Source organism: Cetorhinus maximus, chromosome 16, assembly GCF_964194155.1.
Source record: "Cetorhinus maximus chromosome 16, sCetMax3.hap1.1, whole genome shotgun sequence".
NCBI lineage: Eukaryota > Metazoa > Chordata > Chondrichthyes > Lamniformes > Cetorhinidae > Cetorhinus > Cetorhinus maximus.
This window is the reverse complement of record NC_135894.1, coordinates 77,098,516-77,125,899: the sequence shown is the minus strand read 5'-3', so window position 1 is coordinate 77,125,899 and position 27,384 is coordinate 77,098,516. Positions and strand designations below refer to the sequence as shown.

The 27,384-nt window shown below is 44.4% G+C and overlaps 1 protein-coding gene across 1 annotated transcript in view; it reads right to left on the bottom strand.

The window, feature by feature from the left end:
- The window catches only part of LOC144691728 (proto-oncogene tyrosine-protein kinase ROS-like), a 119,180-nt gene that overhangs the window by 74,905 nt on the left and 16,891 nt on the right, over positions 1-27,384 (bottom strand). The window contains exons 9-12 of the mRNA XM_078560133.1: positions 20,957-21,086; positions 18,499-18,596; positions 4,953-5,156; positions 679-813 (exon numbers count right to left, since the gene is read on the bottom strand). Coding sequence (XP_078416259.1) covers positions 679-813; positions 4,953-5,156; positions 18,499-18,596; positions 20,957-21,086 — 567 coding nt within the window. The remainder of the gene's footprint in view (positions 1-678; positions 814-4,952; positions 5,157-18,498; positions 18,597-20,956; positions 21,087-27,384) is intronic.

Genomic DNA, 27,384 nt, shown 5'->3' with positions numbered 1-27,384 from the left:
GGGCAAGCAAGGACAGTGAGTATATAACCACATTTATACATGCAAACTTAACAGGTGGTCACCTGAATATGAACACTACTATGATGGTCTTAAAAATTCATTCAGATGGATTTAACTTATTTCGAAGATGAGACAAATGAGCACAGATTATAGCACACCAGGAAGGAAGATATTATAACCATTATTGTACCCAAGAAAGCTGAAAGCCCAGGCAGTTAGATTTTGGTGTTCCCGTATATTGTAGCTGAATATAAAGCAGCAAGGCACTTGCTTACACTCTCTGCCATATCGATATCTAGCATCTATGTTTGCAATTCCGACACTACACCAATTAGCTTAAATGATCAAGCGAACCAGAAGTTGACTTTTGATAATTATCAACACAGCTTTACATACCTCGGAGTGTGCAATAAATGGAAAGAGGCGGAGCAAAATATCTCCCCCAGCAGCAGATGTGACTCGCTGTAAATCACCTCAAATAAAGTGTCCTATTCAACACACCAGTGCAGAAACTACTTAAAGCTTCAAGTTTCAACAAGCACATACTTAAAGTTATAAAAGAACTACTTATTTAGAATTCACCACATATATATATATCGCCATTATTTTTACTTTCTGAATATAGTTCAAGACCTGCAATTGATTCCGTTAAAAAAACGTTTTAAGCTTAATACTTACACATTATCTGGACAATTGTTCGGTTTCTCCAGCCTCCCTCCTGTTCTAACGAAGTGTAGTACTTCAAGATTGGTACGAGCTGGGTAAGGTTGCTGGCCCAATGTCATTACTTCCCACATTAAGATACCAAATGACCTGGAAAGTGATTTGAAAAAAATGTAGGAAAAGGAATGGCACTGTAAATATTATTCCTGGTCAGTTTTGGGAGCTAATTTCCTTTGCTACCAGAGCTTAGCAAATATTTAATACTGTCAAACTTGATGCCCGGTTAAGTAATGACCATTCCTTACTCTGAAAGGCAACTACTATTAATTAACCAAGGACTATTTTTTTCCCTCTCAGATGCCTTTTCCCACCGGATAACTGCACCAATGGGTACTTCTAGCTAGGTTAACATCAGAAAGATGAAATGAAGCTTATCTATTTGAATGCTAGGACTTTTTCCACCTGCAAACCTTGCTAAGTAAAAAGTTGCACGTGCACACCAGCCATCCATAGTGTATGCACATAACTGGTATAATGCAATGTCAGCCTGTGTTTGAAAAATCAGTGTTTCCCCATTACCCTCACACCCCCTCAGATATCCTCATTTCCAAAGTTCAGGTAGCGGCCTCATCAGTCACTGCAGCTCAGCTTTAATCTGCATTTGATGCTGTATCAAAATAGTTCCCATATTTTGTGGAATGATACTAGAGCTGGGGTGGGGGGGGGGTGGGGGGGGTGGGGGGGTGGGGGGGGGGTGGGGGTGGGCAGAGGGTAAAGAAAGAATTAATTAACTCTGTATCTTTAGAAACCAATATTGTTCTATGACCTTCAGTTTTGATGCTAGCACAATTTTGCCCATGAACTGGATTGTTACTGTTTTGCTTTTTACATCTACAAAAGATGAAAGTTGACCGTAAGAATACATTTGCATTCATATGAAAACTGCACCTCACTGAACACTGCTGGGGTAAAAACACAAAAAAAAACCCATAAATTTGGTAGAAGATAAAGTGTTTAAAGACAGACCCTGATCTTTGATTTAGTTCAGATTAATGTACTTGATATATTGCATAGTCTTTCTATCCACAGAGCACGGCACTGAACATACTTTTCTTATACAATTTAATATTTAATTTTTTTGGTCACTTTCTTTAAAGATTTAATTATCCCCACTTTAGGTAATCCTTCCTGTACACCATTACTAGATTTGGATGGTAGGCAGCTGGCCTGCTGATACTTGATCCAGCTGTTGGATGGTTTTACAGTAGCCATTTGATTATTTCCCTTCTCCCCTTATCTGTTTCCAATGAGCAATAACCTTAATCCAGACCCCAGTGGCCAAGCTCAGCCATGGAAGTCAAAAGGTGGAAACTGCCAGTGCTATACTTACAAAACCTGAAAACAGAACAGAACTCTCCGTTCTGTAATATATCTTTTCCTCCCTCTGTGCACTACCATTAGTGCAGATGAGCTCAAGGCGACCTGATCCAGACACTGGTCACACGACAATACCTTAGGCACCTTAAGGCAGTTGGATTACGTCAACCTCAATTCCCTTGCCTTTTCAATGCAACTATTTGTTTCACTTTGTGCAAGTCATTAGCCTGTAACCGGCACTGTTTTTCAGCAGTCAGTTTCATCGGCACTGTTGGCCCAATTTTGTTAATATTTTTGAGCGGCATTAACTTTGGTGATCACATTTTGCTGGTCAAATATGCCATAACCCAATGGTTAGTGGTATTTATTTTCTGCGTTCAACCCATTTTTGTTTCATATCCATACAGACAATTTTCTACCTACTTCTGTCAGTTTCTAATGAGCATTTCATCCCACTTTCACCAGAGCCAATGTACAATTGGAATTTTCTAGCCACATTTCTAATGGAGGGAAAATTATATCCTAATCTCAGAAGCCAAAGTGAGGCATTAATCCGTAGTTTCTGACATAGTTCATGTAATATTTTATTCTGTATTGGAGAATACAATTTTAAACTATGGTTCTTAATTAAATCAGAAAAGAAATGGCTTGAAATGTATAGTAAAGCTGGAAGGAATGATTCAAAATGCTCATTAATGGTTGTTACACAATCTCTCTTCCCCAGCAGCAGAAAAAAAAACGCAAAACACAATTGGGGAGATTTTTGGTTCAGGCCTAAAAGGGATGCAATATCGACATTGCAGCTGCCCAAGATAACAGACAGGAGGCCCAAATCAACTTCAGATTTGGGTTTCATTTAAATCATACCAGTGGGTTAAGGGTGCCAAACTGGAATAAAAACCACCATCCAAGTCAGACTAATGGTTCTGCAGCACCACCCACAGGAATCTGGTGGTAATGCAGTCATGTAGAAAGCACATATATTAAATGCATTAGCAAACTGCAATGATTGTGAATTTACATTGTTTTCCAAAATTTATTTTAATTGTCATGAAAACTGAAGAGCTTGCACCAATTAAATCAAACAGCGGTAACTTGTGGTAAACAGCAGAAGTAAATTAACAATGGGTACAAAATTGCAAGTTAAGTATTGTCTGGGGTGTAGCTCAGATTGATTAGATTTTGTATACCATACCATGGTTATGTGGCTGCTAAAATGATTTCTCCACATTCCAATAAAGCAATGTTTGAAGGCTATATTGAATGTTAATGGCTATAAACATTTAATTGGCTGAGCATCAACTTGGTTCAGTTGGTCACAGCTTAGTCAGAAATTTGTGGGTTCAAGTTCCACTTCAGGCTTTCAGCCTATAATCTAGACTGACACTTTCATGCAGCACCAAAACAGTGCTCCATTGGTGGAGGTGCTGGTCTTTAAATTAAATTTCTCAATTCAATAAAAGACTTGCACCTCTGACATCCTCAGGAAATCCCCCGAGTGTTTTAACAAACAATGAAGCACTTTTACTACAGTGACTATACTTCATTATGTAGGAAACGCCACAACCAATTTTCATAAAGCCAGATTTCACAAACGGCATTGAGGAAATAAATCAGCATTGAGGACATAAATCGGATAATCTGATCTGGAGCTTTTACCCGATTACACCAGTTTTCAGGTGCAGTTCACCCGATGCTGGCAATAAACAGCACAAAAGATCGCAACATTTCAAGTGCAAACTGCACTCAGCGCAAATCGAGGCTCCATGGTCGTTTGTGCTGGTTTTGCAAACATTGCACTGGAAGTAGGTTCACCCACAAAATTGCTCATTACCTCTCAGGGCGAAATAAACAGCATGGAGAGCTTCCGATCATTGTGCACATTTGCAGGTCTTCAACAGGAAGGCTTTACAATTAAGCCGGATCTTTTGAGTGCAAGCATACTAATAGATATGTGTAGAGAGGTTTTTGAATGAATTTTTTTAAAATTTACCAAGGAACTGACGATGGTATCCCAATTGAACTAGAAAATAGTTTGTATATTTTCTTGTCATTTTCAGTCAGTTAAAATTGGGTTACTTAACAGTTGGTAGATAGATTGACACTGTGATGAAAATCCTTATTTTTTGTGATAAAGCCATTTTTAGCAGAAGTAATACAATTATTACCAAGCTCCCACAATTAAATATATCAAGGAATAATTTCAAAGCAACTTTCTTTAAAAATTACTTTTTAAAACATTAGCAGATTTCATGTTCAATACAAAATGAACATTGAAACGTTCATTGGAATCAGCAACATGAAAACGAGTTTGGATGGAAACTTGTGGTCGGGGGAACGAACACCTCAAAATGGGTGGAATTTGCACTGCACTGCCGATTTGTGCCCAAAGTGAAAACTCTACCCTGCTGTTATTTTAGTCCTATTAGTGAAGGAATAAATGTTGGCCAGGAAACCAGCAAAACACCCCGGGTAGTGCCATGGGCTCTTTTACGCCCACCTGAACAGACAGAATAGGCCTCACTTTTAACATCTCATCTGAAAGGCACCACCACTGGAGTGTCAGCCTAGATTCTGTGTTCAAGTCATTGACGAGACACGTAAACCCACAGCCTTCTGACTTGGAGGTTACCACAGAGCCACAAGTGATAGGGAGGAGCTTTTAAACAGAGTGGATTTGTCTATTCAGGTGCGAGGCGGGTAAAGGTCCAACAAGCTCCATCTAGACATTTTTCCTTCAAACACCACCAAAATAATAAGACTCTCTGGCTACTTTTCTTACTGCTGTTTGTAAGATCCTGCATAATAACAGTCACGACATATCACTGTTTGCCAAGCATGGATGAATCTGACAGATATGATCAGGCACTACAAACACTTTATAATTCAATTAACATGAAATATTTGCTTACCAAACATCAGACTGATTTGTGAACAATCCATCAATTAAGCTCTCAGGTGCCATCCACCTGACAGGGAGTAAACCTTCTCCTTCCTTTCTATAGTAGTCATTCTTGTAGATGTCTCTTGCAAGACCAAAGTCTCCAATTTTCACCTTACGGTTTGTGGAGTTGTATTCCTTCGTGGAGACTAAGCAATTTCTAGCAGCCAGGTCCCTAAAACAAATAAAACGCACTTGTACTACTAAAGTACTACTTGTGCTACAACAGTGCTTACTTCGAGATCACATTCTGCTAAAACAAGGTCAGCACATAAAATTCACTAAAATATATATGTTTGCTTTTGGTTACAAACATGCACCGTCAATGCCACAAATGGTCCTGTCAAACACCACATCCAGAGAACTAATACTGGTAAAACCTACTGGAACTTCTAAAGGGAAGTTAGTAGTTGATCATAAACTAGAAAAGCAGCAGAAAGCTAAGTGTGAAAATAACTATTTTGTTTTCTGTAGGGAATGACGGTAAGTGGGTCAGAATTGGAAATGGGGCAGTAAGTTCAGAGGCGCAATTTTGGCAACACTATTGCCCCATTCCTGCCCGATAGGGGTGGCAAAAATTGGTCCCACAGTATTTTAATTAGTTTCTCTTTCCTCACAAACTATAGTTTATTCCAGAAAAGCACCAGTAGCCCATCAACGAAGTTAGTTTTATAATATTGCCAAAATAATCTGGCGCCTACAGCCCTCTCAGACTGTGCAATCTGCACAATTGCTGCTACCAGAACTTGAGTAACGTTTCTCTCCTGCTGATGCTTCCTACCGAATTACAAGTTTTACTGACCGTGTCATCTTTTTCACCTGCAGCCTAATTGCCAGAAACAGCTGCAAATCATTTGGCTACGAACAGTGATTCTTTCCATTTTCAAAAAATTATTCATCGGTTCAAGCAAAGGTCACTCCATTACTACAAAGCTTGAAAATTATTAGCTTGTGGGAAACTACGGATAATAAGCAGATACAACATTAAAACTGGGCTAAAGAAACAACCAGTTTGGTTTCAACTCATATAATCAGTGCTGAAAGGCTCATTGGACCTTACTCTTATTCATAATAAGCTAGAATTCTAACTCCCCAATCCTAATATTGTAAATGTGAAATGAAGTTAAGGTGGTGTTGATGAGTACTGTCATTATAATTATTGTATCAATTACAAATGTGATCAGAAGTCTGGATATTTGAACCTTTTGCATTAAGGGGACACAGTAACATAGTGGTTACATTATTGGGCCAGTTATCCAGAGGCCTGGTCTCATAATTCAGAGATGTGAATTCAAATCCTACCATGGCGGCTGGGAAATTTAAATTCAATTAATTAGATTCAACCTGGAATAAAAGTCTAGTGTCAATAACAGTGGGCAGAATTTTCCCGTTGGCGTGCGGGTGTGGGCCCTGCACGTCCACATACAAAGTGATGCGCGGTGACGTCGGGCAAGCATCCCGACATCACCACACGCCATCGCGATATTTCGTTAGGTGGGTGCACAATATTATCCACTGCGCGCCCGCCATTAATTAAGAGGCCACTTAAGGCCCTTGACTCACCAACTGACACCGATTTTTCGGCGCCCGTGCAATCTTCAGGTTGGCGCATGGGCACAACGGGCAGGTGGGTAGGACACATTTGTATAAACCTCATCCACGGGTGGGATGACAGAGCTCAGTGGGGTTGCGAGTGTGGTCTGTCAAATATTGATGTTTCAAAGTCTTTGAAACTTGCTTGTTGATCCGCAATACTTCAAAACACATACCAGCTGCTTTGTCAGGATTTTTACCCTCAGGTCAGCACTCTGCAGTGAGGAATCTTTTTTGGGCCTGCAGGTTTCTGTAAACCTTCCTATAGCCTGGGAATGGGAGCTGAACTCTCCACTGGAGGCGCCTCCTCTGAGGAGGAAGGGAGGGCTGGAAGTGGGGGGAGGCCAGGAGTGCACATTCAGCCTCCTGGGGAGCCACCTTTGGGAGGCCAGGCACAGGCACAAGGGACGCAAGGCCAAGAGGTTGTCCAAGGTGGAAGGGGCCGCAGAAGACGCCACTATCCTGCTGCCAGGGTGTACAGGTGGCGAAGCAGCTACCTCAATATGGCTGAGGGGCAGGGCCGAAGGAGGCTCCGTCCCTCAAGGGAGACAGTCAATTATATCTGTCAGATGATTGACCCTGAGCTCTCCATTGTGTGGGTGGACACTCCATGCCAGTGGCTCTAAAGGTCACAGCTGCCCTCAACTTCTATGCCTCTGGCTCCTCCAGGGGTCGATGGGTGATCTTTGCAGTGTCTCCCAATCAGTTTTCCATACTTGTGTTAAGCAGGTTACAGATGCTCTATTCAGGCATGCAGTGACCTTTATCCACTACTGTTGGGACCAGGCAAGCCAGACACAACAAGCCAGAGGCTTCATGGTGATTGCTGGCTTCCCCTGTGTCCAGGGTGCAATAGACTGTACACATGTGGCCATCAAAGCTCCAGCAGGTGAGCCCGGCGCCTTCATCAACAGGAAGGGCTTCCACTCCATGAACGTGCAGATAGTGTGTGATCACAGGATGCTTATTCTACAAGTCTGTGCAAGGTAGCCAGGCAGATCCTACGATGCCTACATCCTCAGACACTCCCAAGTGCCGGGGCTCTTCGGTGCTCCAGCCCGGCTGGATGGATGGCTGCTGGGTGACAAGGGCTATCCCCTCAGAAGGTGGCTCATGACGCCTCTCCGCCATCCAAGAACAGAAGCTGAATAGCGCTACAATAGGAGCCACGCCTCCACAAGGGCTGTGGTGGAGAGAACCACCAGAAGCGCTTCCGATGCCTGGACCGCTCGGGGGGCACATTCCAGTACCCCCCAGGTCACGTGTCGCTTATCGTGGTTGCATACTGCACTCTCCACAATCTTGTGCTGGAAAGGAGCAGGGGGGGGACGATGAAGACGTCGAGCAGTGGCTGCACGCGATGAGTCCAGCAGTGAGTCCGAGGATGAATATGCACAGGGAAAATGCTGAGGGGGTAGACGCTGTCCCTGCAGGGAGGCAGGGACACCTGGGAGGTTTTAATCCAATGAACCTTCAGCTAGCACACCACATATGGACCTCCAGGACAAGCCTGGGCTGTATGCTCCATACTCAATACCTAAGCGCAAAATCTTCCAGGTTAGGAACAGTAACTAAGGGAGTAGTTAATAAAGCTAAATGTCCCACAAAGCACTCCTAACATTTTTGGAAACCATATACATGCAGAAGAAAAGAGGCACCCTCAGCCATGGTCACATGTCTGAATTTAATATCACAGGCAAAGAAACTTAATGAAACAAAATGACAAGGGTGTTCCAATTCAAAGCAAATCATGAAGGCCTCATCTCGGGTCAATACAAAAGCACCAGTGATAAACCCGTGGTGTGCCTAAGGTTTACGTTTCCGGGTGCTACGTCTTGGTGCTGTCCCCTCGCTGGGAGTGGCATCTGAGACAGCCTGCTGAGTCTGCTGTCCTGTTGGCCTCGATGACCTTGGCGGTCATCCTCTGGCCCGTGGAGCCTGTGCTGGCTCTGCCTGGGAGGGATCTGCCAGTTCCACAGCTGGCATCTCCCCTGTCGTCGCAGACTCACCGGGTGCTATGGTCACTGGGAGAGGGGCGGAGGAGCTGCTGCCCTCCTCTGGAGCACCTTGAGAGGTGCCCGCAGATACGACAGGCAGCTGCTTCGCCATCGTGATGTCGCTTTGGACCTCCCTGCTCACCATGGATGGATGGGCACCGAGCTGGGAAACTTGGTGCCCACACCATCTCTGACCAGCTGAGGTCAATGCCGATGTGAGGGCTTGCTGGTCAGAGCGCATCCCCAGGAAGCCCTGATGGGTCTCCTGGAGGAGGCTCTCCACGAAAATCACCACTCTCCCCATGGAGGATGCATGGCACTTGGACATGAAGCTCATTGCATCGGTGATGGTCAGCGTAGACTCCTCCACCACAAAGACCAAGCCAAGCATAGCCTCATATATATCCCCGAGATGCTCCCGCACACCCGGCTGCATTTCCTGCCCCTGCTGCATCGCGGACGACTCCAGAGGCACATCATCAGGCACCGACTGAACATGTGCCTGGTCCCCTGCAGTCCTCCGACTGCTGGCGCCATGGGCACTCCCTGTCTCTGCCAGCTCCTCCAGCAGCTGTGAAGTACCTTCACCGCTGTGCCCCGGGACACTAGCCGATGTTCTAATTCCCACCAAGGTGCTAGTATCTGCGCTGGTGCCTGCCTGGCAGAGATGGTGTGACACTGGTGAGACTTTAGGGCCCTCAGGTGTGAGAGGGGGCGTCTGCTGCTCCTCCTCCCGGCCCTGCTCCACTGATGCTGAAAGGAAGAACAAAGACAGTGGATCAGTTAACATGGAGACAATGACAACGTGCATCCCTGTCCCCTGGATCATTATGCGCTCATCCTTCCATAAGCAATGGTCAAGTCATGTTGCAAAATTAAATCACTTAACATTCAGCAGTGCTATGGCTGTGGGGAGAACAATGGTGACCTCACTGCTGGGCAAACATACCTGCCCGTGGCACCCCAGCCTCACCAACATCAGTGGACCAGGGCGCATGGCACCTCTCCAAATCCAGGGCCTCCTGCTCATATTGGCTGAGAATGGCGATCTGCGCCTGGCCGCCGCCAGTCCTCACATTCTGCAGCATTATGTGCATTCTTCTCCTGAAAATGAGAGAAGAGCATTGATTTGTGCAAATTGTACATGGACTCTTCTCACACAGCCCACCCCAACCAGAGTGGGGTATTTCAGGGCTCCAGTGCCTCCTTACCCCGCTGCTGCCGAACACGCACACAAAGGTGTTAGGCCTGTTCCCCACCCGCCCATCCTTGGCCACATGCTGCATACATCACATTAGGCACCACATGGTATATCCTTCTATAGCAAGGAGGCACAAACACGTGGAGTGCAGAGGGCAGCAGATGGTTCGTTGCCACGCCACCTTGAAGCTCCCCTCCCAGCATGTCATCACCCTGACTTTGACATGCCCTGGAGTTCCAGCACTGCGTCTAGGTGCAGCTCCTCCAGGTTGCCCTCAAAACAGTCATGTGGGTCTCAGTGGACCACATGCTGCAGGCGCAGAACCCATCTCTTCGCCACCCTCTCAGGGTGACCTCGGCATGGGCAATATCTGCTGGCCCACCCAGTGAAGGACACATGTTGTTAATGATTCAATGCAGTTACTGCACTCAGACTTGGGCTGGGGCGGGTGGAGGGGGGGTGCAGCAGGGTGGAAAACCGACCTGCTGGGTTATGTGACCAATGCCAACATTCTCCTTACCCTTCCAGGGTGCAACAAGTCGTTGAAGCGCTTGTGACACTGGATCCAGGTGCACCGCACCACGTCGTGGGAGGTCACCACCTCCACCACCTCCTCCCAGGCACATTTTATCATGTGGGGGGGTCTCTTCCTCCCATCCTGGGAAACCAGCGCCTCCCACATGCTGCCACCTCCTTGAGAAGGGCAGCAAGGCAGTCATCAGAAAAAAGAGGAGCACATTGGCCCCTCACCCTACCCTCCGGCCTGGCCAGCCCCGATGGCCTACCCTCCGGCCTGGCCAGCCCCGATGGCCTACCCTCCGGCCTGGCCAGCCCCGATGGCCTACCCTCCGGCCTGGCCAGCCCCGATGGCCTACCCTCCGGCCTGGCCAGCCCCGATGGCCTACCCTCCGGCCTGGCCAGCCCCGATGGCCTACCCTCCGGCCTGGCCAGCCCCATGAGTTACTGCCTGATTAGTATATGATCCAGTGACAAAGTGCACAAGAATTCTCAGGTTCTGATTATAAAAGGTGACCTAATGATTTATAAGTTTTAGAATCATTCATGGGATGTGAGCATCCCTTGTAGGGCCACAGCAATGTGGCCAACCAAACCACTCACTTTATTCAAGGTGGCAGCTTATCATCACCTTAAGGACAATTAGGGACGGTCAATAAATGCTGGTTCTACCTGGGACGCCATTCTGCTGATTTCAGCTACTGTGGAAAGGCATCGAGACAAGGGATACAAACAAATGAGTTAAATGAGAGAAAGAGAGAATAAACTATTTACCAATTTCTATTAAAAGCTTTTTTTGTGTGTCTAGAATAGCATCCCGTGGGCTAACTACCTTCTGTGGAGGCTCTTCACCTGTCCTCTTGGTTGATGACCTTAAAATTATGGCAGCAACTTCCCAACCTACTGACCAATGGAAATAGGTTTTTCACTACCTACCTGATTCACAGAATTGTTACGGTGTAGAAGGCCATTTGGCTCATCATGACTGCACCGTTTATTTGAGCATTTTAACTTAGTGCCAATCTTGTGCCTTTTCCTTGTAACCCTGCACATTATTTCTATTTAAATAATCATCCAATGCCCTCTTGAATGCCTCAACTGAACCTGCCTCCATCACACTTCCAGGCAGTGCATTCCAAACCCTAACGATTCATTGTGTGAAAAAGTTTTTTCCTCACCTTGCATTTAATTCTTTTGCAAAGCAGTTTAAAACTGCGTCCTCTGATTCTCAATCCATTTTCGAGCGGGAACAGTTTCTCCCTATCTACTTTGTCCAGACCCCTCATGATTTTGAAAAGTTCTATCAAGTCTCCTCTTAGCCTTCTCCTCTCCAAGGAAAACAGTCCCAACTTCTCCAATCTTTCCTCATAACAGAAGTGTCTCATCCCTGGAACCATTCTCGTAAACCTCTTCCACACTCTCTCCAATGCGTTCACATCCTTCCTATAGTACGGCACCCAGAACTGTACACAATACTCCAGCTGAGGTCTACACAGTGTCTTATATAAGTTCATCATAACCTCTTGCATTCTATGCCTTTATTAATGAAGCCTAGTATACTGTATGCTTTAGAAACAGCTCTCTCTACCTGTCCTGCCACCTTTAATGACTTATGTACATATACACCCAGGTCTCTCTGCTCCTGCACACCCTTTAGAATAGTACCCTTTGTTTTATACTGTCTTTCCATGTTCTTTGTACCAAAGTGCATCACTTCACACTTCTCCGCATTGAACTTCATCTGCCACCCGTTTGCCCATTCCACCAATGTGTCAATGTCCTTTGAAGTTCTACACTGTCCTCCTCACAGTTTATAATTCTCCCAAGTTTTGTGTTATCCGCAAATTTTCAAGTTGTCCCCCACACACCAAGAACTAGATCATTTACATATATCAAGAAAAGCAAGGGTCCCAATACTGACCCCTGGGAAATCCACTACAAACTTTCTTCCAGCCCGAAAAATACCCATTACCATTACTCTCTGTTTCCTATCCATCAACCAATTTTCTATCTACGTTGCTACTGTCCCTTTTAATTCCATGACCTATAACTTTCCTCAAGTCTGTTGTATGGCACTGTATTGAATGTCTACTGGAAATCCATATACACCACATCACAGCGGCCTTGCCCTCATCTACCACCTCTGTTATCTCTTCAAAAAACTCTAGCAATTTAGTTAGACTGAATTTTTCTTTAACAAATCCATGCTGACTCTTCTGAATAAATCTACATTTTTCCATATGACTATTAATTCTACCCTGAATAATTGTTTCGAGAAGTTTCCCCACCACTAAAGTTAAACTGACTTGTCTGTAATTGCAGGACAGATCTTTACAACCTTTTGTGAACAAGGACATAATGTTTGCAATTCTCCAATCCTTCAGCACCACCCCGAATCCAGGGAACACTGAAAGACGATTGCTAGTGCCTCTGCAATTTTCACTCTTACTTCCTACAATACTCTTGGATGCAACTCATCCGGTCCTGGTGCCTGACCAATTTTAAATACCAACAGCTTATCCAATACCTCCTCCTTATCAATCTTAAACCCTCTAGTGACCGAGTTTCCTTCTCTGTCATCATGGCCTGGGCACCATCTACCTTATAGGTAAAGACAGATGCAAAGTATTCATTTAACTCCTCAGCCATGCCTCTATGTATAAATCCCCTTTTTGGTCCCTAAGCCACCCTACTCCTTCTTTTACGGCCCTTTTACTATTGATGTGCTTATAGAATACTTCGGGGTTTCCTTATATGTTATTTGCCAGTCATTTTTCATAATCCCTCTTTGCTCCTCGTATTTGCTTTTTCACATCCCTTCTGAACCTTTTGTATTCTGCTTGGTTCTCAATTGTATTTGCTACCTGACACCTGTCATAAGCAAAAAGATAAAAGCAAAAAACTGCAGATGCTGGAAATCCAAAACATAAGAAATCCTGTCATAAGCACACTTTTTCTTCTTTATCTTAATCGCTATCTCCTATGTCATACAGGCTCTGGGTTTGTTTGTCCTAACCTTTCCTTTTGAGGGAACATATATTGACTGTGCCCAAACCATCTCCTCTTTGATGGTAGCCCATTGTTCAGCTGTTTTTCCCGCCAATCTTTGGTTCCAGCCTATCCGGCCCAGTTCTGTTCTTGCCCCATTGAAGTTCGCTCTCCACCAATTGATTATTCTTACTTTGGATTGACCAATGTCATTTTCCACCGTCATCCTAAACCTTATGATACAATGATCACTGCCCCCTAAATGTTCCCCCACTGTCACTTGATCTAATTGGCCCACCTCATTTAAGAACCAGGTCTAGTAGTGCCTCCTTTCTTGTTGGACTGGACACATACTGCTGTAGGAAATTCTCCTGAATACAATCTAGGAGCGCTTGTCCCTCACTGCCCCTCACACTAAGACTATGCCAGTCTATATACGGGTAATTGAAGTCCCCCATTATAACTACTGCATGATGTTTACACCTCTAATTTCCTTGCAGATTTGTTCCTCTATATCCTTCCTACTAGCTGGTGGTCCATAAGTTACCCAGTGCAATGTAATTGCACCCTTCTTATTCCTTAGCTCTAGCCAAATCAATTCTGTCCTTGAATCCTGTGACACATAGGAACATAGGAACAGGAGAAGGCCAGTCAGCCCATCGAACCTGCTCCGCCATTCAATACGATCATGGCTGATTAAACACTTCAATGCCTTTCACCCACACTATCCCCATAACCCTTTACGTTATTGTTAATCAGAAATCTATCAATCAATCTCTACCTTAAACAAGCTCAATGACTGAGCTTCCACGGCCCTCTGGATTAGAAAACTCCAAAGATTCACAACACTGAGTAAAGAAATTGCTCCTCATCTCGGTCCTAAGTGGCTTCTCCCTTATTTTGAAATTGTGTCCCCTGGTTCTAGACTCCCCAACCAGGCCATCTTACCTGCATCTACCCTGTCTATTCCTTTAAGTATTTTGTAGGTTTCAAAGGGATCACCAATCTCTCTTCATTATATAGTCCCACCATCCCCAGGACAAGTCTGGGGAACCTCCGTTGCACCCCCTCTATGGCAGTAATATCTTTTGAGGTAAGGGGACCAAAATTGCACAGTACTGCAGATGCAGTCTAACCGAGCTTCTATACAATTGAAGCAAGACTTCACTACTCCTGTATTCAAATCCTCTTGTGAAAAAGGCTAACATTCCATTAGCCTTCGTAATTGCCTGCTGCACCTGCATGTTAGCTTTCAGTGGCTTTTGGACAAGGGCACCCAGGTCCCTTTGTACATCTGCACTTTCTAATCTCTTACCATTTAGGAAATACTCTGCACATCTGTTCTTTATACCAAAGTGGATAACTCCACATTTTTCCACGTTATATTCCATCTGCCATGTTCTTGCCCACTCACTAAGTCTGCCCAAGTCCTCCCGTAGCTATTTTACATCTTCCTCACAACACACATTCCCACCTAGCTTTGTATCATCCGCGAACTTGGAAATATCACATTTGGTCCCCACATCCAAATCATTGATATATATTGTGAACAGCTGGGGCACAGGTACCGATCCTTGTGGTACTCCACTAGTCACAGCCTGCCAACATGAGAATGACCCGTTTATTCCTACTCTCTGTTTCCTGCCTGTTGGCCAATCCTTAATCCATGCCAGTATATCACCTCCTATCCCATGTGCTTTTATTTTGCTTATCAACCTCCTGTGGGGGACTTTGTCAAAAGCCTTTAGAAAATCCAAGTATACTACGTCCATCGACTCTCCTTTATCAATTTTGTTAGTAACATCCTCAAAAGACTCCAACAAGTTCATCAAACATGATTTCCCATTCACAAATCCATGCTGACTATGCCCAATCAGATCATGATTATCCAAGTATCCATTTATCACATCCTTTATAATAGATTCTAGCATTTTCCCTACTGATGTAAGGTTAACAGGTCTGTTGTTCCCTGTTTTTTCTCTCCCTCCCTTCTTAAATAGTAGGGCGACATTTGCTACCTTCCAATCCTCAGGAACTATTCCAGAATCTATTGAAATTTTGGAAAATGATCACCAATGCATTCACTATCTCTATAGCAACCTCCTTCAACACTCTGGGATGCAGAATATCAGGTCCCAGGGATTTATCAACTTTCAGTTCCATTAATTTCTCCAATACAAACTTCTTACTTATACTAATTTCCTCCAACTCTTCATTCTCCCTAGTCCCTTCAGTGAAGGCAGACACAAAGTAATCATTTAGATTCTCTGCCATTTCTCTATTCCCCATTATGAATTCTCCTGACTCTGCCTGTAATGAACTCATATTTTTCTTAGGCAAACGCTTCCTTTTTACATACCTATAGAAGCTTTAACAGTCAGTTTTTATGTTTTTTGCTAGATTGCATATATATTCTATTCTCCCTTTCTTTACCAGTTTCTTGGTCTTCCTTTGCTGTATTCGAAAACCTCCCAATTCTCAGGTTTACTACTACTTCTGGCAACTTTATAAGCCTTTCCTTTCAATCTTATACAATCCTTAACTTCCTTCGTTAGCCACAGTTGACTGTTTTTTGCACCTTGAAGTGCTCTAAGTTATGTAATAGTTCTTTGAAGGCTATCCATTGCATATGTACATTCATACCTTTTAAGGTATTTTCCTAATCCACCTTTGCCAATTTGTCCATCATGCCTTCATAACTTCACAAACATCCTTTCTCCAGTACTGCAATACTCTCCTTAACCAAAAATGCCACCCCCCCCACCTTCCTTTTTTCCCTTTCCTATTTTTTCCAAACACCTTGTAACCAGGAATATTTAACACTGTGATCTGCCCTTCCTTAAGCCAGGTTTCTGTTATCGCCACAGTGTCATAATCCCACAAGGCAGTCTGTGCCTGTAACTTGCCAATTTTATTAACTGAACTCCATGCATTCGCATACATTCAGTGTAACCCTGATTTAGACTTCATTGCTTGCTCCCTTACTCCAACTCTATCTATTAACTTACTATTCTCTATTTTAGTGCTATCTGCCTCTCCCAGCATTTTGTGCATCCTCGTATTACTTTCTAATATTCTCTCCTAGTTCCCACACCTCTGCTGAGTTAGATTAAACCCTCCCCAACAGCACCAGCAAAATGCCCCACAAGGAACTCAGTCCCAGTTCCGTTCAGATGCAACCTGTCCGGCTTGTACAGGTGCCATCACCCCCAGAGCCAGTCCCAGTGTCCCAGGAATCTAAAGCCCTCCCTCCTGTACCATCTTTCCAGCCACACATTCATCTGTCTTATCCTCCTATTTCTGTACTCACTTGCACTGCTTTAGAGGTCCTGTTTGCTAATTTTCTACCTAGCTCCCTAAATTCCAATGGCAGGACCACATCCCCTTCCTACCTATGTCATTAATGCCAATATGGACCACAACCTCTGGCTGTTTGCTCTCCCCACAAGGATGTCCTGCGCCTGGTCTGTGACATCCTTGACCCTAGCACCAGGGAGGCAACAAACCATCCTGGAGTCACGTTGACAGCCGCTGAAACACCTGTCTGCTCCCCTAACTAAAGAATCCCATATCAGTACGACCCTTCTTCTCTTCTTCCTCCCCTCCTGTACAGCTGGGCCATGCGTGGTGCCACGGGCTTGACTCTTGCTGCACTCCAAGGATCCATTGCCCTCACCGATATCCAGAATGGAAAACCGGTTAGTGAGTGGGGCCTCTGGGGAATCCTGCACTACCTGCCTGTTTCTCTTGGGACTGCCTGGCAGTCACCCATTCCCTACCTGCCTGCTTGCCCCTAACTTGCAGTGTGGCCACCTCTCTGAACGTGCTATCCACATAACTCTCTGCCTCACGGATGCACCTCAGTGACTCCAGCCGCTGCTCAAGCTCTGAAACACGGAGCTCAAGCTTGTGTAGCCGTTGACACTTCCTGCACATGGGCTTGTCTGGGTCATGAGAAGTGGCCACGACTCCCCACATGCCACAAGATGGGAATTCCGATGGCTGCGCTGTCCTGCCATGCCTTAGCCATAAACTTTTAAATCACTTTATATACTTTAACTTTAGTTACATTTATTTACTTTAGCCTTACTCTTGTATTATTAAGTATAAACTGGAAATTAGTAGAAAGTAGAAATTCTTCACCTTTACTCACAAATCAGCTTCCTCTCCTGTGCCTGTAAATTCTTACTTTCCCTGTGCTGGTTTAGAAATGTACATTTTTCAAAATCACTGGGGTTGAAACACAGTTCCTAACAGCAGCTGCTCAAGAGCCAATCAACTCATGACTTTCCTGTGATGTCACTCCCTCATTTTTTTTCAAATCCACCGAGAAGCTCAGGAAGGGTGTCCCCACACAGGTCCAACTCCCCTGCCCCCGGAAAGTAAGTGAAAGACTCTGAGCCTCGGCTTCTCTTTATTCACAGCCCCAGAACGTGCTCCCACACAGGTCCAACTCCTTTCGCACCCCCAGAAGGTAAGATTAATACTCTTCCCAATTGTGCACACACCTATTACCTTTCCTCTTAACCCTCACTGGTCTCATGAAGAGAGACCCAGTTTCTTGAGTCACTGTTCATAACTAAAGCCTCTCATCCCTGATATTCCATTATACTGATCTGTGTGGATAGTTATGGATTGTTTTAATTTAAATTCTGCACTTTTTGTATATCACACTTCATTATTTAATCTGAACCTTCCCAAGGTAAAAAGGTACATAAAAAAACAAAAGGACAATTCAGTGATTTTGGAAATATTCAGAATGGAAGCAGGTACTTGGGTGTTTTAAAACATCATAAATCTTGCAAAGGATAATTATCAACATTATAAGAGTAGTTTGCACTACACGTACAGAAGTACGAGTGTATGAGATTGATGCAAAACATAATTTCTATGCAGGATGCACACCAAGATTTCCCAGTTACATATCTTCCACAAAGGTCAGAAGATGCACATAAATCTATTTTGAAAATGTATTTGTTTTTAAATTTTAGCTTCATTAGGCTGCATCACAAGTTGCATTTTGCCATAATTGACAGTCAGCTTCATTTTTAAGAAGAAAATACAGTCCTCATTAAGGCAAGTTCACTATAGTTGCCAGATAAATATTTGCTCTAAAATGAATTTCTTTGGCCATCTACCTCTTCTACAGTGACATTCAGGCTTAGCTATTAATCTGCCCAATTGCATTTGACATTAAATCAGCAATATAAATGGTTACTTACCTGTGGACAAAATGCATTTTCTCAAGGTAGGTACAGCCTTTTGCAACATCTAGACATATATCTATGAGGTCACCTACATAGAGCATGGGTTGATGAAGCTGATGAAAAAAGAAGAATTTGAGATTGTCAGCTATTCTCAAAGCATTAGTTATGAAGAGTTGTATCAAAAGAAAAATGCTGAAGTTAGAAAACAGATAGGTGTAAAATAGCAACATCAGTTTGGTGTTCTGTTTGAACAAACTGAATAAATTCCTGATGACTTGTGTATCCAAACACTTGAGACAGAGCAAACCAGGAGGACGAATGACTGGATGTATATAGGGTATTTGAAATTGTTTGAAATTACACTATCATTTTCATTCATTTCTCATTAGGGTTCAATGCAATTTTAATTTTCCATTTCAGGAGGTTATTTGTTTCTTCAACAAATTAAAATTAGCATGAGTTCCTGACTATTTAAATTGTGCATGATTATTCAAGTTAATTTTTTTTTGGGCTCACCAGAAATTGATTTCTAAAACTAGTAAAAGGCCGAAAACACACTGGTCGAATCCACTGCTCAAATGCCTCCAGTATAATATTGCAAGTCACTTCTCACTTTATAAAATGGATTCTTCAGTTCTCAGACCAAACAATGATTATAGCCCAGCTTAATATTACTTCTTAAATTGCAAATTTAAGAACAAATAGAATAGCATTGAAAATGCAGGCCATTAAAAGAGAATAGGAGATGGAATGGAAAGCTTATCTGAAGATATGGATTTACGAAGGTTTTATAAAAAGTGTTGAGAGAGTCAGAAAAGACAGAAATAACTTGCAAGAGAACTTGAACGATTAGGACTAAGACAGCTGTAAGATACCCTATTTTTTTATTCCTCACACACAATTAGGGCTTGATTTAATCTTACGATTAAGGGTTTACTTTCTTTTCATTTATAAATAGCTTGAAGACTGAATTGTAACTAGAAATCATAAAATTTATGTACTCATTCCCACAATTCTTCAGGGAATGGATGACATTACCCAAAAAAAAAACACTTTTGGCAAAGTCTTTCATTAGCAAGGAATTCTAAATAAGGGCAAATGGCCTCCCAGTAAGGGGATAACCTATAACCATAAACAAACAAGACATTGATTAAGAGATGAGTTAGCAAAATGAAAAACATCAACTATCACAACATAATTAATTTTCAAGGTTACAAGGACTACAGCCATGAGTAGAGCCTAATAAGGGTTTTAAGCTTAAATCCTTCACACTTTGCAGAGAAAAAATTTGAAAGAATCAATGATGGCCACATACTATACCCAGAGCAAAAACAGATAATACTGTTCATTTCTCTCCATAACTATTGCTTAAGACACTAAGTGTGACAAAACTTGGTCAAACTCAATAATGATTATTTGCAATTGAGAAATTGGTGTCAAGCCCAAGAACCTTACACAGCTGACTTCTGCCATAAATAATGAAGTGGAGAAAGTGCAGTATGAACAGAAGACTGGAGTTAGAGGACTAGAGCATTTGGATTGAAGGAAGCTTGCAGAGGTAGGGTGGGTCAAGACCACCCAGGGATATGTAGGCAAAGATGTAGATTTTAAATTTAAGGCACTGGGAGTTAGGAAGCCAGCAAAATTTAACGTAACAAGGTGATTGGCAAATAAATCAGTGGGACAGGGTACAAGAAACCGAGTTTTAGACATGTTGAATTGATGGGTGGAGGTGGATATGAGAGTCCAGCAAGTATGGTGTTAAAATAATCGATTCTGGGAAATACAAAGGCATTCACAAGGATTTCAACAGAAGGGACATGTCGGTTGTGAAAGCAGGCAGCATTGCAGAGACAAATAAGACGTGTGTAGGGCAAGTGTTGGTGGTTAAAGCTCACACCATAACTGCAAACTGTCTGGCCTACACTCAGAGTGAGGTCCAAAAGGGAGAATGAAGTCCATAGGAAGAGGAAAGAGTTTCTGGGGAGGACCAAACACGTGTTCATTCTTCTCAATATTGGGCTGGAGGAAATGAATACTCATTTAAGATTTGGTTTCAAACAAGGATGCTGGCAGCGAGAGACAGACAGGTGTATCACTCGCATGTACACTGAAGCTTTTCCCATGTCTGCTGGTGGTGTCACCAAGGGGTAACATATAGATCTAGAGGACAGAGCTGATCGATCCTTAGGGAATGTCAGAAGTGACAATGCTGGGAAGGGAAGCTATTCATGAGATATACTGGCTGCCTTTGGATAGGTAGTAATGGAAGTGTGAAGGGGCAGTTTCTGATGGAGTTCAACAAAGGAAGATACATATTGGAGGAGAATAATACTATCAGCTGTGCCAAATACTGCTGAAGATAACCCCTGGGGGCAAGGGGAAGAATATTAAATGAAAACAGTTGTGCAACGTTGTTGTTTATCCTCCAGTGACTTGATGGAAAGGTTGTTAATTATTTTGACTAACCCACCCGAGATCCTCGAGCTCCTCGGAGATAACTGAGCAAGTCTCTTCCCTTCATAAGCTCCAGGAGTAAGAACTGTGGCTCATTCAGCAGGCACACACCCAGCAGCTTAACTATATGAGCATGATCAAAATGACTAAAAGGAAATAAACACATACAATAAGAATTAATATTTCCTGAGCATTGCAGAACATAAAGCTGCCAATGAAAAATGCATCTAAGACAACAAAAAAGTCACGAAGGGCAAAACTGAAGTGTATTGTTTTTAAAAACATTTTTTTTAAAAAGGAAATTTGGAACAAATGTTCATCCAGGGTTAATTGGAAGACACGGACCTTTTGTCAGAATAAAAATTATATTAGAAACATTTGACCTCCATCTGTACTGCATTTAATAAGGCAAGGAAAAATAATTCCTGCAGTTAGAATGTTTATCAATCTAGATGAGTCAAATCAACTTGCATATTTTAACTACCTTTATCACTGAAGGTGGGCAGAGATAATGGACGAGATTTCTGGTCCCAACTGCGATGGGCATCGTGGCAGCGGGACCAGAAAATTCGGAGCGCGGCCAAAAGTCAGTTTTCCACCAGTGGGCAAATAGGTTGCAACCTCCCCCTCTCAGCTTTCACGATGGGTCAGGTTTCCTGCTGCACCATGTCGGGACTGCATTTGCATTAATGAATGCTCATTAAAAACCCAGTTCGCCAGGATTAAGTTCGCACTCCCAATCTAATCACCCCGCCGGTGGATAATCACACCATCTGATTCACGTCCATAAAGAAGCACGCATGGACCTGAGGAACTGCACTTCACTCATGACTTTGAGGTATGTGTGCGCAGCATTCGCCTACTTTCACTGCACTACTCTCGCAGCTACTCGGTTCTGCGCAATGATGCCCAGGCAAGACCAGCGGGATGCTTAACTGGGGCTGGGGTGGGGGGGGGGGTGGGAGGGGAAGGTACACGCTTGGTGGGGGAGGGGCTGGCGTGTGGCTAGAGCACAGGAGGGAGGGGTGGAAGGCACACGCTTGACTGGTGGATGGCTGGACAAAGGCAAGGGAAGGTGTGGAAGGTTGGCTTGGCGGGGGCGGGGGAGGTGGCTGGAGCACAGAAGGGCAGAGGTGAATAGAGACACATAACTGGGGGAGTGCACACCATGCTATAAGGCTATGCCTGGCACACTTGTCTTGGTCACAGGTCAGGGAGGGGGACAGCCTGCCTGTGCTATGTCGGTAGTGCCCAGCATTTGGGTCCTGGGGTTAGTGGCTTGGAACTGGGCAGCAGATGGCACAGTCACAGTCAGGGGAGGCATCTGTAGTGTGTATATGAGGGGCTGGTAAGTATGTGGGGGAGCATGTGACGGTTTCATGGAGGGTCCTCTGTAGCTCACTGTGCATAGGGCCTCAAGATGATGAGGGGTGAGGTCATCCTGGGGCATGGAGACATCCACAGAAAATGATTCGGGGGAAGGACAGCGATATGGACTAGAAAAACGATGGGCTCCAGGGTTAAAGGGGGAGGAAGGAGAGAGATTGGAAAGAGGGAAACCTGCACATGATGCACTTCCAGGATGATAGGAGGGACTTAGATGGTGACCAGGGTGGGGTTGGAAGCTGGTCTTGTGGTAGAAGCACAGCAAAACCATTTCAAAAGCCAATGTAAAAGTGCAGTTGAAAAATTAACTTGGGAGGGGGAAAAAAAATCACTAGGGGAGGGGGTCTGAGGACTTGTGGGAGGAGTCGACTATTGCACTTTTTGGCCAATTAAAGGGGCACCCTGATAATTCCTGCTTCAGGACATGGAGAGCAAGACTCAGCTGAGAGGTGTTAGGAAGACTCCATTGCCAAGTGAAAGATTTGGCCACCTTAACTCATGGTGTCCATCCTTGAGAGAATCCATTAGGGCTTGGGGCCAAATGTCTGGCCATTTGTCCATCTCAGAGGAACATGAAAAGGGCAGAAGAATCCAATTATAAAGGGGTCATGGCTAAAGTATATATGCAAAATGCTCCAAACAACCCTACACATTGCAGCTGAGGGGTTCAGGCTTTACATGACTCAACAATTGCAATCATTACATTACTGCAAGGCTGGGCTCTAATCTGCTCCAAAGGAGGCAGCATGACAGGCTGTACTCATCCAGATCCAGCCCATTTTGTGAAGGCGCTGTCATGCCTGGGGCATAGCGGGGTGGAGGGAGAGGGGAACTTGGATATCAGTGATCCTTAAGGTTGTGCTACAGCTGCAAGGGAGAATCTGGAGATAGAATGTCTGGAATGAGGGCAGGTCAAGGGCTTCACAAAGGCTCTCCTAAGCTTGGCAATGGAAGGTGATCATTGCAGGGTAAGGTTCAATCATATCTCTAATCTATTTTCCTAGACACAAGGAGTGCAGAATGCAGGCAGCAAGCAGTACTGCCTTTTTCAAGGCTTTCCTGTAACTGAGAAGAAGACCCCATCAACGTAAAGCAGGGCAAAGGGAAGAGCCTTGCCCTGAGGAACATGGGCCAGCGGGGCTCCATGAAGACCTAGAAGCTGAGAAGGAGAAACCAATTCCACGCAGGCTATTAATGCAGCCCAGGATGTATTGAAAACACCTCTCATATTTGCAGTTGAGTGAGAGATAGAGCTGAAGATGCCTTCATTTGTCAAGGAATGTGGTGGCTCACATTTGCCACATTATTCAGTAGCAACTGACTCTGCATGGACTGGAAGGCCATCCAATGCCAGTGGGTCTAAAGGTCACTGCCACACTCAACATTTTTTGCGAATGGCTTGTTCCAGGGCTCCACTGGGGATCTCTTGGAATATCACAATCCTCTGCTCACAAATACATGCAAGAGGTTACAGACGCCTTATTCAGTAAGGCACACAATTGCATCCAGCTCCCCCCGGATGAAGCCAGCCAGGCTGCCAGAGCAATGGGAGTTGCCACGATCTCCGGCTTCCCGCAGATGCAGGGTGCCATCGACTCCACACATGGCATTAAGAGCTCCCTGTCAGCAGCCACTATGGTTTACCAATCAAAAAGGCTGCCACTCTCTCACACATGCAGCTCATCTGTGATCACCAAAAGCAGATTATGCAGATCTGTGCAAGGTACCCTGGGGCTTCACATGACTCTTAACATCTTTAGTCACTTGCAGGTGCCATAGGTCTTTAAGGGCCATCAGCACATTCAGGGTTGGCTCATCGGTGAAGACAACTACCCCCAAAAGACATGGCTAATAATGCCCATTTGGCGGCCAGAGTGCTACAGAGGAGAGGTACAATGTGGCTCATTCTGCAACATGCTCCTCGATTGAGCAGACCACTGACATGCTGAAGATGAGTTTCAGATGTCTGGACTGGTCAGGCAACACTCTCCAGTACACTCCCCAGAGGGTCTCCTGTATCATCTTGATTTGCTGTGCTCTACACACCCTGGCACTCCAAACGGGGGGATGAGTTGCCACATGGGAAGATGGAGGAGCTGCAAGTCTCCTCTGATGAGGACGACATTGAAAGGGATGACCTCAAAAAGGCAAGGATGCTGACACCCTACAGGAAGAGGCCATAACATGGGCCAGATGTGCCTGTGAGGCCCTGCTGACGACAAGGTTCCACAGTGATGCAGACGACTAACTGATACAACCCCATTTCAGCTGTGCCCTCCATGCAGGCTTGACATTAACACCTTCTTTGCTATTCTCAACCTCTGAATGAATCAATCTCAGAACGAGTAATCACAAACTTGTGTGACGTTGGCCTCATCCTTGGAAGGGTAGGCAGCCTGTAGATTGTGTGGCCGTTTTGTAATGGGATAAGAACTCCACCGAGCTCACTGTGAAGCAAATAGGTATGGTGCAGTCCTTTCAATCATCATGTCAACATCTCACTGCCTATGGCAGCCTTCAAGAGACAGGAACAGCACTTCAAACATCAGTGCACTCATGGCAGTATGCCTGGAGCATTGCAAGGCGCTTCAAGGAGGAGAATCATCAATCAATGGTTCTCGCTTGACCGTCTTGAGGACTGATCTGAATCTGGACTGCAGCATCTCTCCTTAGACCATCTTTCATGCAAGAATAATGTTCTGCCCTCTGTATCCGCAGCAGGAGATTATTCTTTAGGATGCTGTGATCTGTCACTGTCAGTCATGAATGCCAGCCTGCGAGTAAGGTCACCTTTGTGTGCACAGAGAGCTTCAGCAGCATCCTCGTCTGATCATTGACGAGCACTCATGACCCTGCCTTTGTCTGAAGGCTCCCAAGTTCACATCCAGCATTGCCATGGCAGCTAGGAGGGCAGTGGCCCAGTCAGCCTTGACACTGCATTTAAGCATCATTATCAACAAAATTACTAAGCAAAGACCACACAGCAGATGTACTGGATCTTCGCTCTCATCCCATTAGACACCTCCATTTTAATTCGAACAGATTTTTTTTAATTCATTCTCAGGATGTAGGCTTCATTGGCTGGGCCAGCATTTATTGCCCATCCCCCAACTGTCCTTGAGAAGGTGGTGGTGAGCTACCTTCTTGAACTGCTGCAGTCCATGTGGTGTAGGTACACCCACAGTGGTGTGAGGGAGGGGGTTCCAGGATTTTGATTCAGTGATAGTGAAGGAACAGCAATACATTTCCAAGTCAAGATGATGACTGGCTTGGAAGGGAAATTCCAGGTGCTGGTATTCCCATGAACCTGCTGCCCTTGTCCTTCTAGATGATAGCGGTCATGGGTCTGGAAGGCGCTGTCAAAGGAGGCTTGGTGAGTTCCTGCATTGCATCTTGTAGATGGTACACACTGCTGCCACTGTGTGTTGGTGGTGGAAGGAGTGAATGCTTGTGGATGGGGTGCCAATCAAGCAGGCTTGCTTTGTCCTGGATGGTGTCAGGCTTCTTGAGTGTTGCTGGAGCTGCACTCATCCAGGCAAATGGAGAGTATTCGATTACATTCCTGACTTGAGCATTGTAAATGGTGGACAGGCTTTGGGGAGTCAGGAGGTGAGTTACTTGCTTGCAAGATGTGGCAAAAAATTCAAATTCCAATTGCACATGGTTGCTAAGCAAATTGTTACCAAAACGTGAATAAATAAACTGGAAATAAAAAAGGGCTTGAATTTATACAGTGTTTCTCACACCCAACAGATGTCTCAAAGCGTTTTACAGCCAAGTACTTCTGGAGTTTAGTCACTGTTATAATGTAGAAAAATAGACAAAAAGGCTGGGGTGATTATTTCACTGAAGCCGTAGAAAAATCTTACCCTCTGGGAAGGATTTCCTTTTTGTTCCATTTTTTGAAAGATCACAATTGTTTTTATAAAGAACGCATTTATGATTTTGCTGCACCAGACATACAGAAAAAATTTTCCAAAATCTTTAGATAGCTATTTGAAATTCTTCCTCAGACTAAGAACTAGGGCTCAATTTAGAGAGACTCAGTGTGGCCAGGATGCCTGCTTTCTTCAGTGATGCCAAACCCCTTTTAGTACAGACATTGTACATCCTGCTGCTCTATCAGGTATTAAGCAGGCGCATTGTATATCCTGTTGCTCAATCAGCTAAGTCCCTCTCCTCTCCCTACTCCATACCCTGCGCGCTCTCTTTAAATATTTGCTGGCCCTCCTTTGTTCATGACTCATTTGGGCTGAACTCTTCCTCTTGCAATATTTTCTGTCCCTAACTCTTACCCGTCCCCAAACTCCCGGCAGAATTTTGGGCTCACCCACAGGGAGATGCGATTGTTGACAAGGTTGAAATACAATCTCACGGACACTCTGGCTGTCAATATTAAATCCATAAGACATAGGAGCAGAAATTAGGCCATTCGGCCCATCGAGTTTGCTCCACCATTCAATCATGGCTGATAAGTTTCTCAACCTCATTCTCCCGCCTTCTCCCCGTAACCTTTGATCCCCTTACCAATCAAGAACCTATCTATTTCGGTCTTAAATACACTCAATGACCTGGCCTCCACAGGCCTCTGTGGCAATTAATTCCATAGATTCACCACTCTCTGGCTAAAGAAGTTTCTCCTCATCTCTGTTCTAAAAGGTCTTCCCTTTACTCTGAGGCTGTGCCCTCGGGTCCTAGTCTCTCCTACTAATGGAAACATCTTCCCCACATCCACTCTATCCAGGCCTTTCAGTATTCTGTAAGTTTCAATCAGATCCCCCCTCATCCTTCTAAACTCCATCGAGTATAGACCCAGAGTCCTCAAACGTTCCTCATATGTTAAGCTTTTCATTCCTGGGATCGTTCTCGTGAACCTCCTCTGGACCCTCTCCAGGGCCAGAACATCCTTCCTGAGATATGGGGCCCAAAATTGCTCACAATATTCTAAATGTGGTCTGACCAGAGCCTTATAAAGCCTCAGCAGCACATTCCTGCTTTTATATTCTAGTCATCTCAAAATAAATGCCAACATTGCATTTGCCTTCCTAACTACCGACT